The sequence below is a fragment of the Pseudochaenichthys georgianus genome, chromosome 24 (assembly GCF_902827115.2).
Source record: "Pseudochaenichthys georgianus chromosome 24, fPseGeo1.2, whole genome shotgun sequence".
In the NCBI taxonomy this organism is placed as follows: Eukaryota; Metazoa; Chordata; class Actinopteri; order Perciformes; family Channichthyidae; genus Pseudochaenichthys; species Pseudochaenichthys georgianus.
Genome location: NC_047526.1, coordinates 4,269,409 through 4,288,250, shown reverse-complemented (window position 1 = coordinate 4,288,250; position 18,842 = coordinate 4,269,409). Strand labels below are relative to the sequence as shown.

The 18,842-nt window shown below is 42.4% G+C and overlaps 1 protein-coding gene across 3 annotated transcripts in view; it reads right to left on the bottom strand.

The window, feature by feature from the left end:
• The window catches only part of map3k7 (mitogen-activated protein kinase kinase kinase 7), a 29,844-nt gene extending 14,348 nt beyond the window's left edge, over positions 1-15,496 (bottom strand). For 2 of the 3 annotated variants that reach the window (XM_071201852.1, XM_071201854.1), the window contains exons 1-12: positions 15,289-15,496; positions 14,652-14,771; positions 14,463-14,573; positions 14,162-14,227; positions 14,000-14,045; positions 11,787-11,925; positions 5,927-6,055; positions 4,570-4,694; positions 3,880-4,010; positions 2,556-2,637; positions 1,144-1,274; positions 874-1,021 (exon numbers count right to left, since the gene is read on the bottom strand). In XM_071201852.1, coding sequence (XP_071057953.1) covers positions 874-1,021; positions 1,144-1,274; positions 2,556-2,637; positions 3,880-4,010; positions 4,570-4,694; positions 5,927-6,055; positions 11,787-11,925; positions 14,000-14,045; positions 14,162-14,227; positions 14,463-14,573; positions 14,652-14,744 — 1,201 coding nt within the window. In that variant the 5' untranslated portion in view covers positions 14,745-14,771; positions 15,289-15,496. Of the gene's footprint in view, positions 1-873; positions 1,022-1,143; positions 1,275-2,555; positions 2,638-3,879; positions 4,011-4,569; positions 4,695-5,926; positions 6,056-11,786; positions 11,926-13,999; positions 14,046-14,161; positions 14,228-14,462; positions 14,574-14,651; positions 14,772-15,261 lie in introns of all 3 variants that reach the window. The other variant, XM_071201853.1, reaches the window with a different exon arrangement.
• Between the last annotated feature and the right edge of the window lie 3,346 nt (positions 15,497-18,842).

The window sequence follows — 18,842 nt, the reverse complement described above, 5'->3', positions numbered from 1 at the left end:
TTACAAAATGGCTTGGCTGATTTGGACAATTTGGGTGTGGTTTTTAAGGTTATTGAAGAAGTTGAATCCATTTCAGGATCAAGAATGGCAGTGATGAGTCCCCTAGGACTTCAGAACTATTAGTTTGCTATTGTCTGCATATGTGAATGAATGCTAATTAACGCAACTTAGAATAATTGTGCAAATTGCCCAACATATGCAATTTAGCATCCGTCAGTTTCTATGTGCTGAGGGCATATACTACACATTTCTAACTTGGTGGCCACAATAGGAATCTACGAGCTGGCAACTGACCATTAAGTTACAGGACAGCAGAAAAATAAAAAAGGCAACAAACAAAAAGACCTGACATGGAGTGCCATTGCAGCAGAGCGGTGACAGCACGTGCCACATAACCGCACGTCCCTGTTCTAGACTTGGGACCTTTCCTTTCTATTGTGTCCCTACACTGGCCAACAATTGTGAAAGAATAACATTAAAATAGACAAAAAGGAACCTGACATTTTTGTGTGCTTAAATCAAATCAAACCACATGCTTAGAGCTCCTGAGGTTTAATTTCAGTGGCACTATTGAGCTTGCCGTTTCCGTCAGAACATTGCAATGCGTGGAGATGGCTGACAGAAGGGTCTGATGGGCCTTAGTGTCCAAGGTCAGACCTGTGTTTCTGTGAGGCATCCAGTTCCACCTCTAAGTGATGAACGCACATAAGAGTAAGACTGACTGAGGCCTCATTCCAATAAGACTGCACTGACATTACTGCAGCATGGCTTTGCTGAACAAGTAGCTTCTTTCAAAATCTGGTAGGAGCATACTCATTTGCTTTGATGCGCTCTTGTTCCTGTTGTCGTGTGCTGTGTGACGTTAGGCATTACCTGCAGGTGCAAATGGCAGCTTGGGCTCCAGCTCCGACAGGTCGGCGCTCATTCTCTTGCTGTCAGACGAGGTCAGGCACTGTGTCCGTGCAGGCAGACTCTCCACACTGCCCCCCCTCGACAGAGGCAGAGCCCTCAACGGGTCTGCCTAGGAGAACAAGAGGAACATCTCACTACAGAAGCTTGGTTTCACAATATGTGCTTGTCGTGCCGCTAAATGACGGATAGCTGTAAAACTGAAATGAATGTATTTTGTGTAGTATTGGTTACCTTTGGCTTGAAGTACGGAGCAAACTGAGGCATGATCTTGATAGTATCGTTACTCCCTTGGGAATCACTGTGCTCCATGTTCGCGTCGCTTTTGTTGCTGGTGCTGGTGCCGGTGTTGTCCACATAGGAACCTGTGGTTCCCCAGGAAACAGGACGTGTCTTTCATCAAAGATTTACAATGCCTTCTCTTTGATGCTTCCCAACACTGCAAAGCTAACCAAAGCTTAACATCATAGACATGGCTGTTTCAGACATGATACAATTACTGGGTGCTGGCAGAAAATACAAAAACGATTTCAAGATTGTATAATAATGCTGCTTTCCAGGAGACTAGCACCAGTACAGGTTAGGGGTTTCACCAACTAATCGACTAGTCGACTACCTTTACCACTAGTCGGCGCTGTAGGCCCTAGTCAACTAGTCGTGAACAAAATGGAGGTGAACGAGGTGCCGCAAAATGCTCCAAAAAACGTCCGACATTCATATGTATGGCAGTACTTCAAAGAAGACGTAACCAACTCCACAGTTAAGTGTCAGTTGTGTACATCTGTACTAAAGTACAACAAAAATACTTCTGCTATGCGCAACCACCTAAAAATGAAACACCCGCTGCCGACAGCTAGCACTAGCAGTAATGCTAGCAGCACCAGTGAGCAACGGACCGCCGTCAGCACAGGACAGAGACAGACGAGCATTATTGATTTTTCCAAGCGCCCCGTTACGGACAAAAGAAGACGGCAGATAACAGACTTGCTTATCAACTTTGTCGTCAAGGATGTTCGACCACTTTCTGCCCTTTCCGGAGAAGGCTTCAGGGACATTATGAAGTTTTTCGAGCCAGGCTATAAGATCCCGTCACATGCTACACTTTGGAGCAACATCATGCTACAGTACAACACTGTGAAAGCGAGGATTGTCAATGAGATGAAAGATAAAAGTGTCTCACTAACCACTGATCTGTGGACATCTTGCACCATGGATCCATACATCACCATAACTGCCCACTACATCACAGACACCTGGGAGATAAAATCCAGAGTGCTGCGAAGTTCGCGGAGGACAGCGAATAATGTGTTGCGCAATGGATTTACGTGGCATTTAAGTTTGCGAGTTTTTTGCTGTACATTTTGGTGAGTCCAGTTACCGTTTCTTATTTACGAAGTCACTGTTTGTTATGTACTAAGGCACTGTTTGTTATTTACTCAGCCATGTCACACACATTTAAAATAAAATACAGTTGAACACCTCTCTTTGTGTGTCTTTATTATGACGCAACGACTAGTCGACTGCTATTTTGAAAAATAGTCGACTAGTAAATATTGGTAGTTGTGAAACCCCTAGTACAGGTTCCTTCTATATCCTGCTGTGCCGATACATGCTGGCTTTAACTGCTTTGAGGATGACTCTTGTACCTGTACTGGTAGCAGAGTTGCTCTGTCCGTCATCTGAATACTGGTATGGATACTGCAGCGGTTCATCATATCCAGGGAAGTACTGCCAAGAAAAAATGTATTGAAGACAGAGTGAGCTTGGTTGGATTGAACATCTTTCTATCTTTCAGAGTGAAGTCAAGTCAAAACATAATCCATACTAATAACTTCAGTTCCCAGCATATTAGGTACGTCAAGCTAAGATGACTGCCATATAATAGAGCTGTGCAGTGATGATGTATTTTGTAGACCCGACAGGACGTTAGCATCGTAAGGGTTCAGAAAATAGGACGTGGCACAAGTTAATGACACTTAAACATTTCAGTCGGCATGATAATCTCCACATCAACACCACTTTCATGCTTCTTGAAATGTAAACGCAATAACAGAAGTCAAACGCGACCGTTACAGCACGGTCACATGGCTGCACATCACCACCGCTAAGCTAACGGTGGCTTATGTTCGGTGCGATGGACGATGTTTAGTAGTGTTTACCCGTGCATTACTACACGTAACAGTCCTGCAATAAGACGTCCTTTCATGCATGTAGCTTCTAATGTTCAGTATTGTTGAAACTGGGATGGGTTGATTTGAATGCATGGTCTTTTAAGAGGAGCGGGTTGTAGTGCTTTGGGATTGCATTTTCAATGTTTCTATTGCGCTGTCCATCCTAATTATACCTTTGTGTCCTTCTTTTTTGGGGATGGGGGGGTTTGTACAAAATCTTTGCAATTCTTTTAATGTATTTAGTGATATAACAATTATAGGAAAAGTGCATTCAAGTACAGTGTCCTAGAGAGTAACGAGTATTCCCACGTGAAGACAAATAACTAAATACACATGGAGACCAGAAACTAAACAGAGAAAGAAAATCTGTGTATAATAACAAAATAATATAGTTTTGTTATAAATAGTAAATTATTGTAAATATAGATGGAAAAAATGTAATCCTGTAAATACAAAAATATACAATAAAAGTAATAATAATAATAATAAGTCATAAAGATAATACTAATAATAATAAGAATGATGATAATAATAATAATAACAGAAACCCATGGATGGTGTGCTCTCTGGTTTGTGCATTGACTGTATGTACAGTAGAAGGTCGGGGGGGGAGGGGAGATTCCTGATGATATCCTGAACATCATAACACTTCTATTTGAAAGGCAATGCATTCAAACTGTTCCTGTCCCGTTACATTCTGCTCTCTGAGATGTGAGTATTTGTTCAGGGTTATTGAGTTATTCACTGCAGTTGAATGAAAGCCTTGTAGAGAGGGACAGCGTGTGTGAGGACAGATTACCTTCATTAGATGAGTCATGATCTTCACTATCTCCTCCATGGAAGGCCGCTGAGAGGGGTCTTTAGACCAGCAGCGAGTCATCAGACTCTCAAGGGGCTTGGGCACATTTTTGATTAAAGGAGGTCTTGTGCCTGAATGTTAGAAATAAAGGTAAAGGAAGCTCAGGCACGGTCACAGGAACAGATGACATGTTAGCATCCCCTGGTTCCTGCTGTTAAAGCTATGATGACAGGCAGGCAGATTCAGAGGTGAACATGTGAAACTTGTCCCCAGGTATCATTAGTGGCCCATTAGTATTCTCCTTCATCCATCTCTGAACTACACTCGTCTGCAGGGTGTGCTGCAGGTGAACCTGCCTCTTGCTCCATTTGTGTTCAGTCTCCCAGCGGGCCGAGTGGTCGTTAAGATTGTAACTGTATCAGTTCTTTTTTTTGTTTATTCAGGGGAAAACTAAACAAGTGGAAACAACAATTGACATTGCTTTTTTATATTTATTATGTAAAATAAATAACATTTTTGTAACAAACCATGATAGACTAATGTGATGATGGAAATGCAAAACAAATACAATTGTTATCTTTAATAATTAGCCCCGGGTCGTTGAATACCCATCCCTTTTGCCGACAGCTGGATATGACCTTTGCATCCTAGCTACCCCAAACACACACACTCACCCAGGTGGTCACTCACCATTGTGCACGGCCCACATAATGCGAAAAGCCGGTCCTCCGATTTCATCGAAGGGCTTCCTGCGAGTGATCACTTCCCAGAGAATGATCCCCCAGCTGAACACATCACACTTCTCGCTGTAATTGCTGCCTGCAAGGAGAGAAGAACCCGCAGCAGCACTTAGGTCCTTTTCAAACAGGGACAACATCGCTGACTGACTGATAAAGGCAATTCTCTGTGGCACAATAGAGATGAGATCGAGGGTGCGTCTAGGAGGGGATGAGGATGGAAATAGGGGAGCAATTTGACCAAGGAACAGCTCCTGTGTTGCGTAATTACTGGGCCTATTATGGCCAAATTAAAGTGCACATCACACACCTCTCTTAAGGTAGCTGCGCTGCACACACCGATGCAAATGAGTTGTGAAGAGTTCACGGTGAGGGCATACGTGAGGTGTTTAATTGCTTGTCTTGTACCTTGCCTCCAAAAAACAAGACAATGCTAAGGGCTAAATTCTTCTTTCCTCCATGCGCCCTCGCCAAGAACATGTCTCATCATGTAGAAATACGCTAGGCTCTTGGCTGAATGAGAACACCATTTGTACACGTCCCATCCCGAGGGAAATAAAGCCACCGCCATCTCGCCATTCATCTCCTCGCCGTGCTTAGGAGACCACTATCAATAACACAGTAAGGTGAGATGCAGACCGGGAGCACTGAGCTACATTAAGGGGAAACGTAGCAACATCAAAGGTGTGTGTAAGAAAAAGCACTACGAACAGAGGTGGAAGAAGTATTCAGATGCTTTACTTAAGTAAAAGTCCTGCATTCAAAATCTTACTTAAGTAAAAGTACAAACTGTTATCGGCGAAATGTGCTTAAAATAGAAAAAGTACTCTGTGCAGAAAAATGACCTTTTAGCGTGTATATAATTATATTTATAAATGACATCATTTCTACATAATATTTTTGCATCAAGTAGCATTTTACTGTTGTAGACAAACAAAGCTCAGATTGACTTGTTGTAAAGAATTTAAAGAGTTAGTGCACTAGTTACATTTCTAGAGAAGCATTTCGTTAAAAGTCCTGTTCGTTAAAGTATATGTTTAATAAATGAAGTGGAGTAGAAGTATAAAGTAGCATTAAATGGAAATACTCAAGTAAAGTACAAGTACCTCAATGTTACTGAAATATAGTACTTGAGTAAATGTACTTCGTTCATTTTCACCTCTGACAAAGAAATATGCAAGATGGTTATTTGGCCTAAAAGGATTCAGTGAGCGTTTATAGAAAGCAACTGGATACTTATGTGAACACGTTTCAGGTCAAAACAAATAACGGGGCAGGTATCCAAAGAACTACTTGACTGCCTCTTATACTTGCCTTCAAACACCTCTGGGGCCATCCATGCTGCACTTCCTTTGTTGTTGGTCATGTGGGTCTGAATGTCGCATGCGGTTCCAAAGTCACATATCTTCAACACAGTGCCGCCTGCCACCAGAAGCAGACTGAACGGAAACAAGAAATACACCTTATTAGACACTGAAAATGGCAACAACTTGAAATGATTAATAATACAAATAACACTTTCTGAATTGTAAAAGCTAAACCTTTTCACTTGATACATTTGTTTGTCCTTTAGGGACCTCTTGGAGAAGGGTTTTTGACACAGTTGGTAAGATAAGATAATATAATGACTCTGCTGTGATTACACATCATTGATAGCTTAACGGTGCCATCCATGTACTTTAAATTGCACAATATATCAGCTTGTTGACACAATCTCATCACAGGACATGGGGATGCAAGTGTGGGACAGGTAGTAAATCTGTGGCGATCATTAAAAGGAGCATATAAATGATTGGACGATAAACCCTTGTTGACAATTTGTCACAATGTGAGACCTTGTAATTCCTAGAAACTCTGCAGCACTTCTCTAGGAAACAGAACAGCTGGTTGTTCCCAGAGAGTCCGGCCAAGAGCCTTCTCTCACTAGTCTCTTCTGGGATCCAACCTTTCTTCAGTACCAGCCTGACACTGGGGTTCAAACCAAGCAGCAAACTGCAGGGCAGATCAGTGAAGCCCATAGGATGCTCTGAGGGGCCGTACAGGCCGTAATTCATACTGGTCCTCTCACACCCATATATTCTCCTTTTACATACATACATTTTCACTCTTACACACGTATATATTTACACTCACACATTCTGTTCTCATATTCATATATTTTAATGCTCATTTATACATTTTGCTCTCATGCACATTCATTCAATGTTTACATTTATTATTATTATAAATAATATATGCATGTATGAAGACAATATATGTATGCATGTATGTGTGAGGAAAAGTATAGAGGAAACGGATGGAGTATGGTTGAAACGGAAGGCAGGTCATTATCGGCCTGTGATTGGCTCAGAAGGTCGAGCGGGGCGAGCTCATGTTCAGAACTTCGGATTAAAATCAACATGATGGAGGGAGATGAATCCGTGTATCTACGGACCATTTGTTTTTCTTTATTAAAAAAGTAAACGGAAGAGCGTCTGAGAGGCATTTTTGCCCTTTCGCTTTTTACCTTACTAAATGGTCATTGGAGCGAGGGGGGAGGGGGGGGCCGCAAAACTCGCAGAAGTGATTTCAAAACAAAAAGCACTCGTTTGCTTGGAACGGTGATATTATAAACAAGGGGAAACGAGGGGAATTTAGCGATCACAACGACTAAGACACACATTGAGCCCAGAAAATGAATGTTATTAAGGGCTGTAAATATAATAGGCCTGTGTCTAAAATGGACAACATTGTTAGGAGATTTAAACTATACAGCGGTTCTGCACTGCGGTCACTCAGCCGTCTCTCGAGTTTTTTTTTCAAATCAGCTGTTCTTTTTTCCCCTGCTATATTTAATGATCGATACAAATATTTGTTACCACAAGTTCTCAATAAAAGTGACACTGTTGGACTCGGGACTAGTTTGACTGCTATCAAGTACTTTTACTGTGTACTTTTTAAGTAAGTTGCAGTAGTCTAGGCGTGAGATGACGAGAGCCTGGACCAGAACCTGCGTCGCTTTCTGGGTCAGCTGGGAACGTATCCTCCTGATGATGTAAAGCGTGTATCTGCAGCAGCGGGTTGTAGCAGCGATGTTTGCAGTGAAGGACAGGTTGTTATCTAGGATCACACCCAGATTCCTTGCAGTCTGAGTCGGGGAAACAACAGAGGGGCCGATGTTGATTGTTAGGTCAAGAGTGGGACAATCTTTTCCCGGAAGGAAAAACAGTTCAGTCTTGTCAAGGTTGAGCTTGAGGTGATGATCAGACATCCACTGAGAGATGTCAGCTAGACAAGCAGAGATGCGTGCAGCGACCTGGGTCTCTGAGCGGGGAAAGGACAGAAGTAATTGGGTGTCGTCAGCGTAGCAGTGGTATGAAAAACCATGCGGGCTAATGACTGATCCGAGCGAGTTTGTGTACAGAGAGAAGAGGAGGGGACCAAGGACAGAGCCCTGAGGGACCCCGGTAGTTAATTGACAAGGGTCAGACTCGGACCCTCTCCAAGTTACCCTCTAGGTATGGTCTTTGAGGTATGAGGTGAGGAGGGAAAGTGCAGAGCCTGAAACTCCAAGTTCTTGGAGAGTGCGAAGGAGGATCTGATGATTCACCGTGTCGAATGCAGCAGACAGGTCCAAAAGGATGATGACAGAGGAGAGGGATATTGATATACTTTATTAATCCCAGTGGGGAAATTGTTTCTCTGCATTTGACCCATCCTAGTGTTAGGAGCAGTGTGCTGCCATTTTGAACGGCGCCGGGGGAGCAGTGTAGGGAACGGTGCCTTGCTCAGGGACACCTCGGTAGCACTTGGTCTTGCCGGGACTTGAACTGGTGACCTTCCAGTTGACAAGTCCCTATCGACTTCGCCACCACCGCCCTAAGGTGGTGGAGGCTGCTTTAGCAGTGTGCAGTTCCTCAGAGACAGCAAGGAGGGCAGTTTCTGTGGAGTGACCTGCCTTGAAACCAGACTGGTGCGGATCCAGAAGGTTGTTCTGATGGAGATAGCAGGAGAGTTGTCTAAAGACAGCGCGTTCAAGTGTTTTAGACAGGAACGGGAGGAGAGAGACAGGCCTGTAGTTTATAACATCTGACGGGTTGAGAGTGGGTTTCTTTAGGAGAGGGTTTACTCTTGCCTCCTTGAGACTGTTTGGAAAGTGACCAGAAGTTAGAGAAGTGTTGATGAAATGGGTGAGAAACAGTAGAATATCAGGAGCGATAGTCTGAAGGAGGTTTGAGGGGATAGGGTCCAGAGGACAGGTGGTAGGGTGGGCAGAGGTAATGAGGGTAAGAACCTCACTTGGAGAGAGAGGGGAAAAGGAGGTCAGTGTGTGGGTGAAAGGAGGGTCTGGTGACTCAGCGGTGAGTAAAGGTGAGTCAGAAAAAGAAGAGCGAATATCATCAACCTTTTTTTCAAAGTAGTTAACAAAGTCGCTTGGAAGAAAGGAGGAGGGTGAAGGGGCCTTGGGGGGTTTGAGGAGGGTGGAAACGATTGAAAATAGTTTTTGGGATTGGAATAGGAAGATAGGATCTTATCTTGAAAGAAAGAGAGATCGAAGCAGAGAAAGAGGAGAGGAGAGCCTGATAGGTTAGGAGGTCGTCACGGTGTTTGGATTTCCACCGTTTCCGCTCTGCTGCCCGAAGGACGGTTCTATTAGCACGCAGTGCATCATTTAGCCAGGGAGCAGGAGGGGACTGACGAGCCTGCCGAGATGTGAGAGGACAGAGAAAGTCCAGAGAGGATGAGAGAGTTTCTGCAGCAGAGTTTGGAGGCAGGAGTTGGAACGAGTCAGAGGAAGGGAGGGCTGAGAGCACCGATGAGGCAAAGGTAGAGGGGGAGAGGGAACGGAGGTTACGGCGGACAGGTGCAGGATGAGAAGAGATTAGTTTGTTATGTTTGGAAAGGGGTGGAGAGAAAGAAATGAAGAAGTGATCAGATGTGTGGAGCGGGTTTACACAGAGGTTAGAAGTAGTGCAGTTCCTTGAGAATATGAGATCAAGGACATTGCCAGCTTTATGAGTTGGTGGGGACGGAGACAGTGAGAAAGCAAAGGCGGTTAAAAGAGATGTTAGTTCGTCTATCTTCCCCGTCTGGAGGTTGAAGTCTCCGAGAAGTACAGCGGGAGGGCCAGATTCAGGGATGTGTGAGAGGAGATTATCTAAGATCTAAGATCTATGATTATCTAAGTCTCCCAAGGCGCCTGGTGGACGGTAGAGGACAACAATGGTTAATTGTATAGGATGGGTTACTGTGACGGCATGGAATTCAAAGGTGGAAGGAGTGAAGTTAGGTAGCTTGAAGAGGGAAAAGCTCCATTTGGGAGAGAGCAGGAGACCAGTGCCACCTCCTCTGCCAGTGGGTCTGGGTGTATGGGAGAAGGAATATGCTGTGGAGAGAGCTGCTGGGGTGGATGTGTTGGATGGAGTAATCCAGGTCTCAGTGAGAGCAAGGAAATCCAGAGACTGCAGGGAAGCGTAGCCAGAGATGAAGTCAGCCTTAGGAACAGCTGACTGGCAGTTCCACAGGCCACCTGAAACTAGATGTTGGATCTCAGTGGAGCATGTGGGATAGACGAGAGCAGGCCGGTTATATCGATTAGGAGATACCCGGGGCCAGTGATAATTGCGAGGAGACACATAAACAGGAATGGAGAATATACACATGTTTTAGCATGAGGGGCTAAAAAACACCAGCGATACTTAGCTCATTTAAAGTAGGATTTGCCTCCTCTTTGCCTCCCTCGTGACTCCCGCAGGACTCTATTGTCTTTGTCAGTCTTCGTCTGTCTGACGCTCCAGGAAAGAGCTGCCTAAAATGGCCACCAGTCCTGATTGCTGAGTTGTCACAGCTGTGGGCCCACGCCCCTTTAATCAGTTAACTCTCTGCAGCTGATGGGCACTAGTAGAAACTGTGTGACTTCAATCAGATTGAGCCTTCGGGCCTATTGTACTGCACTTTTCACAGACAAATGTCAGAATAAACCCTTGTTACAGAGGTTTTAAGTTAACACTACTACAATTTAATCAAAGTGAACCCTAACAAGCAAATGGTTCAGTTTTAAGATTTCTGAAAAAACAAGTTACCCAGATTTCTGCCTGAAATTATACAGAGTAGAATGAATGAAACCGAGAGGTGGAGAAACTAAAATAGAACTTACACAGGTTTCTGAATCAGCAGTGAGTCCTATCTGGTCGAGATTGCACACTGCAAATAGTGAACAGGTTCTCAAAAAGGGAAGAACCTGAAACCACCACTGAACAAGACCCATGAGTTGAAACGTCAAGACTGGGCCAAGAAATATCTGAAGAAAGATTTTTCAAAGGTTTTATGGACTGATGAGATGAGGGTGACTCAAAATCAACTCCCACATCTACTGCTGGTTTTTAGAAGACACTTTCTTCCATCAGTGGAACAGGAAAAAGTCTGCATCTTTCAAGAAGACCATGATTTTATGCAGGACAATGCTCCATCACATGCATCAAAGTACTCCTCTGCTTGGCTAGGCAGTAAAGCCCTTAAAGATGAAAGAATAAAGACATGGCCCCCTTCCTCACCTGACCTAAACTCTATTGAGAAAGTGCGGGCCCTTCTTAAATGGGAGATTTACAGTGATGGGAAACAGTCAACATCTCTGAACAGAGTAGATGGGACAGTGACGTGGGAACATTTTCGTTTTTTCCTTTAGTTGCATAATTATTCTGCACACTAATAGTTGCCTAATAATTGTGCACACGTAGATATTCTCTCCTAAGAAAGCCAAAACCTCACTTTTACTTCCTTAAATATTCAGGTTTGAGGTTTATTAACATTTTGGATTGACCAAGACCACTGTAGTTGTTTAATACTTAAAATAATCCTCAAAATTGGTTCAGACCCACCCTGTCTACTTGGAACACTCAGCACACCTGTCCACACCTGTTTAGACACAATAATCCTATATGTCCAGATATAAAGATCTTGCAAGACAACATCTGAGGAACTACACATTATTTTAGTGATTTGCATTACTGTGTAGCTCTATAAAACACATATACTTTAGGCACGCAACATAAAGACAGTCGGACCATTGGAAAGTACAGTATTTGTTGAACATCTGTAACTAAAGCAAACACATTTGAAAGGAAACCACCAGGCACTGTGTTGGCACAGTGAAAGAGGAGACAAGAGTGTGTGAGGTGAGGAGGAGCATACTTGGGTGGCTTGAGGTCCCTGTGAATGAGAGCCTTTGGTTTCATGCCATGGAGGTAGGCCACGCCCTGGGAACACTGAAAACACCAGCTCATGGCATGGGAAGCAGTGTAATAGGGGAGGGGTTCAGCACCATGCAGCACTGTGGACAAGAGAGCACAGTCACAACCACCACCACACACAATGAACCTGAAGGGAAACAACAGAACATCAAGACGCTGTCAGACACACATACATACATACATAAAAAGGGCTGGCGACCTTTTTTCTAAGTATTTCAACAAGGCAATTCCAGATGGAAATATTTAGCTAACATTGTTCAAAAACTGTTTTTACAACTCAACTGAATGTCATCAAAGTGATGGTGCCATAGGAATAACTTTGATACAGATTCAGTGAGTGAGGAAAAGAGGTGATGGTAAGGTGTAAAGCACAGCAGACTTTCATTGTTGGTTTCACAAATAAAGAACTTGGCAATCTGAACCTCTTGGGATTCAAATATGTTCCAAACATTGATGTCTGGGAAAGGAGAGAATAGCCTATAAACAGTATGAAACACTCATGCACACATCAATAACTTCCAGGTTATTAACACATCGTTTTTAGTTTTGTTTCTTTTAGTTTTGGCCATCAATTAAAAACTGCTGCATCAAAGTCCAATGTGGCAAACGCTTGTAAATGATCAGACAGGTTGTAAATAAACATGGGTTTATGCAGATTTCCAATATATCACTTTACAGAAAGTAAACCATCCAATATGTTGGCAAGCCTTCAGAGGAAAACAGCGTTCATGCATTTCTGGTCAAAGTTAAAGAAGTTGGCTGCGGTGTGTGTTCATTTTACCATTCGCCTACATAAACAAAAAAAGGTTAAACAAACCTGTCCATCGTCTGATTACTCATAATTCTTGACCCTGTGGGACTTTTTTAGCAATTCTAATATTTCAACAATACATTTTGGAAATGCAATGTTATTATAATGATAGCAATAATGGTCAAAACTAACTAATCGTGACCCAAAACGGCAATACCAATAGGTGACATTTAACTGAAACCAGTGAAGGGCGGACTATTTAAGAAACTGTTAGCAATCAAGTCAGGTCAGCTTTCGTGGTCCATATGCACCATTCAGACTAATGTATGTCCTACTTATTAAACACAAGGTAAATGTTTGAGTTCATATCTGCACAAGTTTTAAGACACAAATTGTAAAGACATTGCTGTTTGCATATTGCTATTTCCTAGGTCCATGTGGATATGTTCTACAGGGACTAACAAGGAAGTGCTGCATGCCACTGTGCAAAGAGATTGGACAGGTGACTGAACATGCAAACAGTGGAGGGGTCAACTGAACAGGGCTGCTTCTTACTGTATGTGTGAGCCAAGCTGTGTTCACTTCACTAATAGAGTGGCAAAGTCACGCCCATCTACTTCCGACCCATGGGACCTTATTTCTGAAAAATGATGCATTGAAGTCAATGGGGAGAGAAAGATTACCTTTCGATCCCGTTTGAATTGTGCCATGAATTACACATATGATGTTTGTCAATCTTAAAAAATAATTTCCATGTCAAAAAAGTCACAGTTTGTCGTAAAACTGTTGAAATATAAGACTATGACAAAATACGCAACTAGAAAGACTACAAAACCCAGAGTAAGTGAATTTAGCTAGCTGACATTAATGTTACACATTACACTCGTGTTACTGACCGAAACCTTGTAAAGCCGGGCCCGCATGCTGGCTCTTACGGAACCGACTAACTCCCCTTGTGTGTATGTACGGCTCTCAACATGGCCAGACTTGGAGTGATTTTCACCTCTTTTAATACTTTTCACTTCATTCTGAAAGAAAGAGGTGAAATGTGCCAACGTGACGGACATCTTGGTGTTAGTGACGTGTGCAAGACCAGAGATGTAGTTCATTGAGCGCTTCACACACAAAAATGTGTTACTTCACAGTTTTACGACACATTATTATTTTTTTTTGACTTGTAAAATTATCTTTTAAATTGACAAACATCATATGTGTAATTTGTTGCACAATTCAAACGGGATCCAAAGATAATCTTTCTCTCTCCATTGACTTCAATACATACTTTTTCCGAAATAAGGTCCCATGGATGTCCCCCGGAAGGGGAGGGACTTCACCACTCTATAGTAAGGCAAAACAAATACTGACGTGTAATATAAAAGTATTGTTCAGTAGTCCACACTCACCATTGTACAATGAGCCGCCTTCAGCATATTCCATCACAAGGCAGACCTGAGCAGAGAGCATAGAATCAGAAACATCAGAGACACAATACAGACACTAGACTGTATTTTGATGTGTGAAGTTTAGAGATCAGATAACACATAATAACATTCCAGTAAACTCACTGGATTATTGCATGAGCCATACAACTTCACAATGTTGGGATGATTCACACGTGAAAGCTGCCGGAGCTGGAGACAAAGAGGATACGTTGTACACAATCCCATCTGTATGCGTGCTATTCAATACTTTAAGTACACAAATATGTATCACCAAGTGTGTCATTACAAGTATTCTGCCACGTGACTACTGATAGCACTGTCATGAAGTGAAGCAATTTAACTGTAATTGGATATGGCCAGTGTTTGTCAACTAAACATGTTGCAGTAATGAGACAAACTCAAGTATCAGCAATTACAACAATACCTCAACAATGAAGGCCTTCCTCTCCGATTCACTCTCGATGGTCTTGATGGCCACATCTTTGCCTTTCCATTTGGCTCTGCAAACAACTCCAAAAGCTCCTCTTCCCACCACCTGGAAATGGACAATTCAGATAACAGTTACTTGCTTGTCTGCAACTCATTCATCTCGAGTGAAATAAACACAACCTACCTCCTCAACTTCAATATCCTCATAGTTGATTTCTTCAAACGGATATCCAGGAGGTGTTTCAAGTATATCGGCAGATGGTAACGTTAGAGACATTACTAGCTAACGACAGCTAGTAACTTACTGCAAAGAGAGCAACATGCAGACAATATAAAATGTTAGCGTCTATTTTGATAAAGGATGCCCAGACTTGATTCAAGATAGCACACAATGATACAACTGGATGACTAACGTGTAGTTAGCCAGGGACATGCTAAGTAACATAATGACAAACGTTATCTAACTCAACTTAAAAAGGATAGCACTATTCGTAACATAGTCTGTCGCAGACTGTCAAACATCTCCTCAGCTTTAGCCTCCTGTCAGTTCACTCAGTGTGATGCAGCCAGCCAACTGCTCACAGCCTAGCTTCCTTAGCAGGGCTGCACTAGCAAAACTGTCACTGAAAGTTATCAAAGTTAGCTTTTGACTCACTTAACACAGGCCTACAACATCATTATAGACCATACTTTATCATTACTATGCCAGAAGCGCAAGTAAAAACAAGCTACTCAAGGCCTAGAGTGTATTAGCTAACCAGCTTGCTAACGCTGGCCTTGCTAACGCTAGTTACCGGGACTTATTAGCTTAACGATCTGACCATTCGCAGTTGACTTGTCACCAGTGCCGGCTCTCTGGACATGGGGGTGGTTTCTGCTGTTAATGTACGGAGAAGCGAGGAGTAACGTCCATGTTCAAAATCAGTCTATCTCTATCCACTTGACAGCCAGACATAACTTTTTTACAACTCGTCTAGCTGGCTTGCTAGGAGTGTATTTTTATTCTCCGCAGGAAGTGAGTGTGCACTGCAAATGTGTCCCCCCCACAATGAGCAGCACACCTCATCCCAGCCTTGGGTCCCCAATATTTATTGATTTGACATGATATTTTTACAAATAATTTGTTAAATTGTGCTCAAGTAAAAAGGTTCCTTCATTCCTGAGTGACCACTTTTGTTTTCTTCTGTTTTCTGTTCATAATGCCCTCAGTTTTGAATTAATGTTATGAAAAGTAATGCATGTCTTTTCCTGATGTATTGAAATACTTGTTCAATAAAATTGAAAAAAAGCCTCATTCCAGGCTTTGCAAGGGAAATATTTTTCTTGAACATTATAAGGTATTATGAGGTGAAACAAAAAAACAAGTGATCTTCGGCAGAAAAAGTAATGTTTATAGGCAGTGACTTAATATAGAGAACATATTGAAAGAGTTGAGGTTGTAACGTTTTTAAGTGTTTGGTTGATGTTGAGAAAATGGTACGGAGTTTTGAAAAGGTGATAAATATTAGTAAAAAAACAGAGCTAGACCTGACATTGTTGGGGAGGTATTAATGATGGTGTTTGGACGGCTGAGGCAGGGATGTTGTGAAGGTATCTTATAGGTGGAAGCACATGCAGGCGGGAAGGGCAATAAGTTGCCTGACTGAAGTACAAACACTGTATATGCAATATGCCTACTTTAAAGTGGTGATTAAGTAGCTTACAGTATTTGAAAAATAATTAGTTATATTCCACCACTCTAATTCAACAACATTTAAATCCATTATTTTACATCCATTCAGCTTTCACGTTTGAATGCTGATTGTAAGTTGCTTTGGATAAAAGCAGGAGCTAAATCAAATTTAGTGCAATGCTACATGTTAATAAGTACATATCTAATATGATAATACATCAGAATGTAACATTGTCAAGGGCCTTTCTAATGCCTAATGAATACTTCTTTGCAAATGTTTTATTGTATTCCAGTTATTGCATTTGATGTTCCTACTAATTTCCATAGTGCTACTGCCCTGCTCCTGACCCTCGTGGGAAAGCCCTCCCATTGAATTCCCTTCCCCATTTGTTTCCTTATGTGCTAATATTCTGATTACTCTAGATCTCCCAGGCTAGTTTCATTTTAGAATTGTTGCATATCTTAGTGGGCCGTAAATATGTTATAAATGCTAATTAAAGGCTAACTAACTTGACTATTGACTTGACAATTGACTTTGTGAGAAATACAACTTGTAGGAGCATCTCACTCTTGCCTTTCTTTACACACTTTGAGTTCTGCTGAAGTTGTGTGTAACAATTTAGCCTTGCAAGCTAGACCCTTCTTGATCAGGCACGAAACCCTTATGTAAAGTCAAAATTACATTTGTGAGGAGGGATATAATATGAATACAACACTTGATGAATGCTAATTACATGCTCCACTCACAGGGAGTAATACAACAAGCTCCCGATGGAGGCTTTCCAAACCACTAGGCAAGCACAACTCATACTAATGAGCGCCAACTCATTTGTTGTGATATTGAATAGAGAGTTGTTAATAGCAGGAGCCATCCTCTCCCCTCAAAATAATTATTCTAATCTCTCATTTCAACGGTGATTAAAAGGCTCTCACCTGGCAGTTTTTATGGGACCTCAGTTACAAAACATATGGTTTGGGACGTGCGGCCAACAGGAAGTTATTTGTTTACCCTCTGCTATCTAAAATCTTTGAAGAGACCCTTCTCTCCTTCTGGACAGGTTACTTTCACTGCTAGCAAAGGATCATCATGTGACAAAATAGTCTAGTTGAGTACCCCAACGTTTTATGTTGTGTATGTGTACAGGTCCCCAGGCCCAGCACACATAGTGACTGCCGTATACTAACTTGCATATGGCAATTTGCACAATTAAGTTCTGTTAACCCTTAAGGCCCTGACACACCAGGCCGATTTCGGCTGTTTTCGTAAGTCGGAAGACGAAGCGTGTCCTGTCGCCCAAACTCAATTTGGTTTCAATTTGGTTCGTTTATGTCCATATCGATCAGATCCAGCTCTCCTGGTCGGCCTTTATAGAGAGCACCGATCAAACTATTAAGAGTGAATATCGGCCGATAATGACCGGCGGGGCTCCCCCCTGTTAACAGGTCACTGTCTAGCCCTGGCTTCGTAGTGCACGGATCGATCAGGCTAAGCTAACCTGTAGCTGCTCCCTCCACACTCACAACAACTTCATACAGACATAAATAAAGCAGCTGTATTCGCCACACAGGAAACACACATTTAAAACGGTTTTGCCTGCTGTTTTTGTGTACACACAAGCATTCATCAATGGTTTGGAAAGTGGCGCTGTACCTTAATAATATAAAGGCTTGTATTTGCGTGCATTTCCTGTTCGGAAAGTGGCGCTGTACTGAGAGTGGAGGGTGTCCTGAGATTAGCAGCTCCGGACTGCGCAAAATGCGTACATGAAGCGCTACGTCATGAACGCAATAAATCTACCCTCGTGGGGTCGCGCTCATGTGATTGGCTTAGAATTGAGGAGACATCTGATTGGCTATAGATATAAATAATTACAAGTACGAATCGGCTGACCTTCAGGGGAGTCTCAAAAAAACCACACACGAATGCACAGCGATCCGTGCACAGAAAGCTGTTTGTGTTTGCAGGTGCAGAGGTTTTAAACGGAAAACAAATATGTGAGGATCAAAAATACACATGTAAAACTTTTTTCTGTATTTGGATTTTATTTACATGTATATGAAACGAATACATTTGTGTGTGCATTGAAAAACACAAGTGTGGATCCGGAAATACAAGTTTGAATCCTTTTGCGGATCATGAAATACAAGTGTGAATCCTTCTGTGCGCATGTGTGTATTATGAGACTGTTCTGAGCCCATATTTATCAATGCCTACATGATGATAACCTGTCAACATGACATTAATACAGAGCGGGCAGAACCCAAATCTAGCTCCAGTGCCGCACGAAACATGTTTTCGATGGACGAGAGTGAAAATGGAACACACACGCCAGAGCCATATAATAGAAGAGTTACGACATCTCCGATCACTCCAATGGACCACTTTTCTACAGCAATGGCGGATCGTGGAGCCTCTCAATCGTTCCCCGGAAGTTAGCACCAAGGCTGGCAGAGCTGTGGAGTTGCAGCATAATACACCGTTCGTGACGGACTTTTAAAGGTAAGAAGAAGTTTAAAGATTTATATTGCGGATATTATCAGTACATCTGATTCAAATCAACATGTGTATTAAAGGATGTCAGTGGATTATCCCTAAATTAGTAGATTTAGGGAACATTTACAGATAACAAATTAAGCTAGGATACCGATCAAGTTAGCAACACACGTTGAACAGCCTTTTAATTGTAAATTCCGTTCTCTTAA